General features: G+C 36.8%; 1 protein-coding gene across 1 annotated transcript; it reads right to left on the reverse strand.

The window, feature by feature from the left end:
* Window positions 1-1,475: 1,475 nt before the first annotated feature.
* Window positions 1,476-5,764, reverse strand: LOC103460811 (GTPase IMAP family member 4-like). The gene is made up of 2 exons (XM_017303484.1): window positions 5,428-5,764; window positions 1,476-2,650 (listed from the first exon to the last, which is right to left on the reverse strand). The coding sequence occupies exons 1-2, from the start codon at window positions 5,468-5,470 to the stop codon at window positions 1,476-1,478; spliced, it is 1,218 nt and encodes a 405-aa protein (XP_017158973.1). The 5' UTR covers window positions 5,471-5,764.
* Window positions 5,765-8,164: the final 2,400 nt, after the last annotated feature.

The following is an 8,164-nucleotide window of genomic DNA, read 5'->3' on the forward strand; positions in this document are numbered from 1 at the left end:
ACAATAAACAAGTTTATAGTTTATGCATTTAAAGCCGACAGCGCGCGGACCAATCACACAGATGGCACCTCTGCGCTTTGCCTCGCGCGCTGTCGCTGCTTTACCTCAGCGGGGTCGCGCGCGCCTCCTTTCACTCAAACTGGACACAGGCTGACCTGTATAGATGTTTACATCAACTTACTGTGAGGAATTATGATCCTTTGGAGTACTCTAGGTAAGAGTTTAAAACCCGCCGCGTTAGCTCTGGTTGCGTAGCTCTATGTGAACCGCAGGAATAACTTGTAGCGAATTCAGAGGTCGTGTTGTGGAGCGGTGAGAATGATTTATCTTTGTGAACGAACAATTATATGCGGCGTTTACATCTCAACACGCTGCCCAGCATGTGGCTCTGTGTCTGTCTTCCCTGTAAAGTTTATGTCTGTGGTCCCGGTTGGTCAGAGCGTTTGTGGATAACGAGCAGCGCTAACCTCATCATGCAGGTTCAGCCCGGTGAGGAGCTTTCGCGCTGTCCTCGGAGTCACGCATCAGCTGATTTTCTATTATTTTATTGTTATTTTTAGTATTATTTTTCCGGTAACACGATGCATCAAACTATATCAAATACGTGGTCTACTTAGAGTTAATGCGCGCGGCCGCACGGAAATCTGAGAAACTTGTGACCGTCAGGCACGGTGGAGTCCCATAAACTCAACCAAACAGAATAGTTTCTGTAACGATTAAAAAGTCAAAAGTTCTTTAATGAAGAAAAAACACTTTGTTTTTTTAAAACGGAATTTTACATCAATTCTGGTTTAAGTGTGGATTTATAACAGAACAACTAAATGTATTACCCATTCAATATCAAAACACCCCCCAGTCCCTTCTACATGTAAAGCAGATAACTGCATAGCAGATAATTAAAAAAAATCAATTTAGAATCGTTTATTCTTTTGATCAAGCTTTATTTGTGATTTCATATTCAGAACAGGATGACACAACACACACACACATACAGAACCATAACATTAAAGAACATTAGAAATCAGTTCAAACAATCATCACAAAGTGAGAATTATTGCAATAAGTGCAAAAATATTGAAGTGAAAAATCATTGAGTCTGGTATATTTACTGTCATTTTCTATTGATGTTAATCTTTCTATAGTAAGAATATATAATTTCCAAGAGACAGCTTATAAAGCGGTAACTAAAATACTTAGAAATACTTAGAAAACCTCACATGAACTTTCCATCACGGGGCAAAGAACATCCAGGTTCTGGCTGAGTTTTAATGTCAAGATGTGATGAAGGAGTTTTACTCTGACTGGAGATCTGCTTCGTTTATTAACAATGAAAGAGACAGAATCTAGTTTGTCGTTTTCTGTTCTCAACGTTTTATACTTTTTTAAGAAAGGCAGAGTAGGAACTTGTTGTTTTCAGATTCCTGCAGTCATCATCATGTTTGTATGAGCAGCAAGTTTCCAACTTTCACATTTACTTATGAAAACAAGCCGGCAACAGATTTAACAAGGCTACATCCAGCATTAAAAACTTCTTTTCCAATCTTAACAACTTCTTTACCAGCATTAACCACGTGTTTTCCAGCTTTAGCCAAATAATAGAGAGGATTATTTTGCTCAGCTTCTTCTCTGGCCTTAGATTCATGCTCAGACTGCAGCCTGGATTTTGCTTGTTGAATTTCTTTCTCCTGCTTTTCCTTCAGGGMTTCAAACTGCTTCTCTCTCTCCTTTCTCTCTGCCTCACTCCTTTCCATTTCCCTTCTTCTCTGCTCACACATCTCCTCTTTCTCCCTCCGTCTTTCCTCATTCATCTCTTCCTTCTCCCTTCTCCTCACTTCATTCATCTCCTGTCTCTCCCTCTTCCTCTCCTCCTCTCTCTCCTTTCTCTCCCTCTCTCTGTCAGCCTGGATTTGCTTATACATTCGCTCCATCTCTTTCTCATACTTTTCTTTTATTTTTCTCTCCAGTTCTTCTTTCTCTYTACGTATTTYYTCTTCTTTCTCCTTCAGGATGCGTTGTTTTTCCTCCTCAACTGCCCTCTCAGCCTCTTGGAACATCTCATTGGTGTAGTGACTTCCTCCATTCCTGTCAACAATGGTTCTRATCTTCTTCAGCAGCTCAGTGACCTGAGGTTTCTTGTCTTTCATCTTATTGTTGAAGACATGATACTGGCCGTTACATCTGGACACCAGATCTTGCAGGTCTCGGCTTTCAGACAAATAATCTTCAATGGTGCCTTCAAGGTCGTCTCCACGAGTGAACAGAACCATGCTGTATCTGTCTGCTGCCTCTCCAAAGATTTTTTKAATCTTTTGCACYGATTKTAATTCTTCWTCTGTGAATCTACCGATTGGAACGACCACCAGGAAGATGTGGGGTCCAGGAGAAGCRTAACAGAYGCACTGACTCAGGTCTTTGATGGTTTTATCTCCMTCAAATCTGGTGTCAAACAGACCTGGAGTATCAATGACAGCAACCTGCTGTCCATCAACATTACTGGAGCCTTTGGAGCAGTCAGTGGTCATGGATTTGGGGCTGCATTTGGACTGAAAGCACGGTCGACCCAGGATGGTGTTTCCAGAAGCGCTCTTCCCAATCCCAGTCTTCCCCACCATCACGATCCTCAACTCATTGTTGTTTGTAATGTTTGTTCCTGTAAAGAAGAAAGTTTGAATTTGAATCAACATGTCGTAGMACTTTGGTTATGGTCCAATAAAACTGCTGTCATGTTATTGTGGCTTAATGTGAATACTATAATTCAGCATATTTGCCATTTGCATGAAGAGTACGCATCAAAGTAGGCTACAAAGCCTGCCAAAGTTCAGCCCTGAAGAGAGACGATCCTTCAACTTTTAAATACATTCCTGTTCCAAAACACCTGAATGCAAATTATGATGGAGTTATGAAATTCAGTATTTTTACCTTCAAGAGCCCTCTAGATTGGTCAAAAATGTAATTTTTTTAAAAGATATTTGCCCAAAATGTCTCTTTTTAAATAAATGTTTATTAGGCTACGTTTGCACTGACCATTTTTGGTCAAATCTGATTTTTTTATTTTTTTTTCCTGTGGTCGTTCACACTTCCAAATATATGCGACCTATATCTGTTCTCCAGTGTGAAGATCAAACGACCTGGAAGTGCTCCACATGTGCACTAGAGGGCGCAATAACGTCAGACATAGAGCGTGCTCAACTGCAATAAAAGAAGTAGTGCTCAGTGTTTATGGAAGAAAACATGGATGCTAACGATGGCGCATATCTTGTGATATTAAAGTTGTTGTCTGACCAGAGACAGCACATTTCCAACTTAATCCTCATTATCGTCCGCCATGGTAATTGTTTTTCTTTTTTTTTTTATTGAAAATACTACAACGATGATTTTAACCAGCCAACAACAGCAGATTTACAGACAAAGTACCAGGGGTGACTAAATCATACATAAAGAAAAAGTCAAGAAGAAGGGTAATGAATTTTAAACTTTTCAAAAATATTCTTTGTGTAAACAGCTTTCTTATTGGGGACGTATTTGATATTTGAGTCATAAATAAGAAGTTCCTGGAGGAAGAGCCCAATGTTTGGTTTGGAGTTCACCCACTTGGCTTTATGTATGTGGTATTTCCCGAGGAGCAGCAACAGTTGTATAAAATGGGTTGTCTCATTGTCCGTAACTTTATTATTAAAAATTATAACGTCTCTTTCACAAAAGGTGATTCTTTGCCTGGTTTTATGTTGTATATAATCTTCTAAATCAGACCAGAATATCTTTCTGTATTCACATTGAAAAAATAGATGTGGAATTGTTTCAACATGGGATTCACAGAAAGAACAAGAACAGTTCATTACAAGATTAAAACGTTCAAATGTCTTTTTCACAGGATAAATATTGTGTAGAATTTTGAAGGGAATCTCCTTTATCTTGAAGTTCATTGTATATTTTTCACCGATCTACTAAGCTAGATTCCAATCAATTTCACCATACATAGAGGATCAATAGGACCTGCAAGAGGGAAGAGCTACCTTTTGTAAAAGTGATCTTATAATTTTATTGGAGCATTTCTGTTTGGTGATGTCAACATCTCTAATCCATTATTAGGCAGAGCATTGCTGTGTGTAGCTGCACCTCGGCAGAGTTGCAGCATTCCATTCGGTAGAGCAGAAAAGATAAATATATTTTCCTGGAGTAGCAGGCCAATTAAACTTACATAAAACTTCATTGTAAGACAGAAGATTCCCTTCAACATTCAACAGATGTTTTAACAGTGTAATACCCTGTTCCATCCAGTTCTTATAAAAAAGTGGCTGTTGTTTTTCTTCCCGCTTGCATGTTTCAGGACGCACAATAGTGACGTTTGTCAAGTATCAATGACGTTCAGGTCAGATGAATGAACGTGACCTGGCCGTTAGGAATTTAGGTCACATATGAAAATCTCAGGGACATATCAGATATCCAAGCAGCCTGGGTCACATTTGAAAAATAATCGACTTATTGTTAAGACTGGCATGAAAAGATCAGATACAGGTCACGTTGGGTAAACAAAATGGAATTAGGTCACTTCAGTCTGGAGTGTGATCGTAGCCTTAGTTAACCAATTTGTATGAAGGTGGATCTATAGTCAACTACATAATTCTAACCTTTTTCTATAACATATGGACTTTTTATATTGCAATTGTGATTTAGTTGCACTATAGTTTGATTATTTGATAGATTACACTGTTATAATCTGATGGATCCGTTATTTGTTGGTGAAGTGGACTGATGTTTGCGTCTATCATGACATTTACTCCATTCACGCAAGCTAAATGTTAATTTGCACAATTCTCTTTGAACGCAAAAATTAAAATCTCCAGAAGAAATGCCACAATATGGATGTATATTTGGAACAGAAGTATTTGTGCCTTGTAACGTAGAAGATGAAATCTATGGAGGACCAAAACTGACATAATAAGAAATGAAAGCATAAATATATGTTTAGTTCTTTACACATGAGTTTTCATTTAAAATATCCAAAATAAATCAACAAAACAACAGAAACAACAATAAAAATTAAGAAATTAATTATAAAGTTTCTGTAAACAAAATTGCCCTTCAAAAAAGGGCTAGTTAAGACCAAAGCATCAAATTGAAGACTTCTATCAACCAGTTTTTGGTAGAAAGAGAAAAGAGAAAAACAATAAATTATGCAAATGAAAGTTATTGAGCTCATTTTAATTTATCATGTGATTAATTGATTTATTGCAACAGACCAAATTAGGATTAATTGTTTTAGCTAAATGGTAAATGCCACATGGTCTAAATCCTGAATCTAGTTGTAGCCCTGGCTGGTTATACGCGATGCTTTAATAAACCGAATTTTATAAAAACTGTTTTATCTAAACACCGTGATACTCTTTGGAAGCAGAATGACACAAAAGAAGGATGAAAGTGACTTACCACAGCCGTAAGTCCTGTTTGGGCTGAACCTGTGGCTGTCCATGGTCAGTGAGAGAGAGCAGTGCAGACACTCCAGCTGCAGTGAAACAATGAGTGCAGTGTGGATCCTGTGCAGGATTTTAAACAGTCCTGGAGTCAAAATGAAAGTGAAACTAGAGCTTTGATTGGTTCTGTTTCAAGTTATTTTTAAGGACTGCCTCAWTGTGCATAAAACTCAGCTAAGCCATTGTACAGAATCTGTTTTGAACTCTAAGGTAATGTCCATTAAGTCAAAATAAAGAACAACGTAAATCTGGGTGAGTTCAGCTGTTACTTATTTTCTCCAGATTCGAATGTGCAATAGTCTAACTTGTTGCATATATTAAGGTGAGTTATATAACAATAATACGGATGTTACACTTTAATTTAGTCTCCAAAGTCTCTGGATGCTCAGGTTGCTCCCCCCCTTCTCTCCCACATTTATAGGAAATAGCAGCACTGAGGAGAAACCGAAAAACAAGAGAAACTAAAACAAGCTGCATGGTTCACGGCATGATTCAGTTAATTATGTTAAACCTTTTATTCTGGAGTTATGTCTCAGCTTTATCCCTCCATCCAGGACAAACTGCCCCTTTCCTGTTGCCCACATTACTCTAAATTCTGCATTTTATTAAAATAATACCATAAGTAGCATATTTGATCCTTTACTTTATGAATAAAATGCATGGATTGTTTGTTTTGCGTCTTTGCATGGAGCATTGTTTCTGACAGACACAAAACTTCTGCCTTTATCAAGGTGGTGATAATTAGTCAAATTGTTTGATTAAAAATCTCCCTTCACCATTCACCAAAGGTGGGTGGGTATAAAATAGAGGAGTATTTATAAAGGTGTATTTATTACACTTGGAACTTGATTAATAAATTAGGTTTCTTTAAGCGTTATAACGGCCTCTAGTGGACAGTTTGGAAACAGCAGAAAAGCTGTGATCTCTGATGAAATACTTCACTCCAATATTTTTTCACATTGTATGAAACAAAACATTAGATGACAACTTTCAGTGCCACATATGTAAATTAAATAGTTTGAGAAGTATTAAAACAGTAAAACATCAGTTATCAACAGAGCAGCAAGAGACGGACGGTCTTCACTGTTCACTTTTCCATCCTTATTTCATTATTACATTATGTAAATACTCCCTATTGACTGAAATTTAAAATGTAGAGATTTTTTGTTTTTCAATTTGACTTTTTTAAATATATTTTTTTATATTAATTTAGGCCCTCAATGTTAGATCTGTAATACTTTTTTGTGCTTAATGCCAGTTCAATCACAGAAAAAAGGTAGTTTAAATTTATGACCTGAACCCATCCCAAAATTTGGCCCAAAATGATTGCTTCTGTGGTGAGTTTAATAAGCCACAGAGAATGAATATAAAGTTGTATTAATTTATAATAGTCTAAATAGAGAAATTGGCAGCTTAACTTGTCAATTCCTGCCAAGCAAAAGCAGTAAAAATTACAATATATGTCAGGTTTACATTTATTAGCTCATTTGTCAGGTAAATTTGCTCATGGGGTAATTTTAGATGGCATTTTCTGGGAATCTGCTTCTCTGCTGCTTGTTTTCTCAATTTATGTCCAATTGTTTTCTGAAGTCCCAAACATTCAGAGGAAACTTTTTAGAACGACACGTCAGTGGCTTTTTCTGATCTTTTAAATTGCTTCAAATCAGGACATGTTGATTTTTGAGCTCCTTTAATCTACTTCATATTAGCATACAGGTACTGTTTAAGTGAATACTTGATTTTATGTCTTGTAATTATGCTCAGACAGAGTCCAAAAATTGTGATAAAATATTTTCACTCTTCCCTAGTTCTATCCCTTTAAATTGCATTTACCCAGGCCCTCTTTGGCTGACATTAAAATGTGTTACACTTGACACTGACAGTAAAGTTAACAGAATAAATCAGTATGTTGATTAAAAAAAAATATTTCATAACTTTGCATTTCTGTCTTCAATTTATACCAGCTTTATCTGAAGTCCTTACAAAACACAGATCTGATCTTTGATGTCACAAAAGTTTTAAAACAGCATTTTATATTTGTCCTACTTTAAATTTGGATTTACAATGGAGCAACTGAAATAGTTTGTCCATTAAATACCAAAACATTCCCCAGTCTCTTCTACATGTAAAGCAGATAACAGTATAGCAAATTTAAATGGCACTCAATTATTCTTTTGATCAATCTTTATTTGTGATTTCATATTCAGAACAGGATGACACACACGCGGCACCCGCACAGAAACAAAACATTTAAAAAAAAACACTAGAAATCACAAAGTATGAATGAATTATTGCAGAAAATGCAAAAATATTGAGGTGAAAATCATCCATCCATTTGTTTTCTTTACACCTGTGGCGATACTAGATGGAAACTCAGATTTGGTGAATTTTTTAGTTTTAATAGGTTGCACAACAACGCCACCCTGGGAATTTCACCCAGAGAAAACTGAACCCACAGGTTCAGTTATGCTATAGGGACGGCATCCACCAAACCAAAAAAAAAAAAAAAACCCTTTGACACACCAGACGCAGTGAGACAACCCAAACTCAAGAATCACAGCACGCAGAAGGGGAAGACACCGTCACCACACCAACACCGGACCTCAGCAACTGCAAAACAACAAAAGAAAAACAGTTAACCAAGATAATCTTAAACCTAATTAAAAAGCAATATCAGCCCAAAGAACAAAAAG

This window comes from Poecilia reticulata, unplaced genomic scaffold, assembly GCF_000633615.1.
Source record: "Poecilia reticulata strain Guanapo unplaced genomic scaffold, Guppy_female_1.0+MT scaffold_299, whole genome shotgun sequence".
NCBI classification, from domain to species: Eukaryota; Metazoa; Chordata; class Actinopteri; order Cyprinodontiformes; family Poeciliidae; genus Poecilia; species Poecilia reticulata.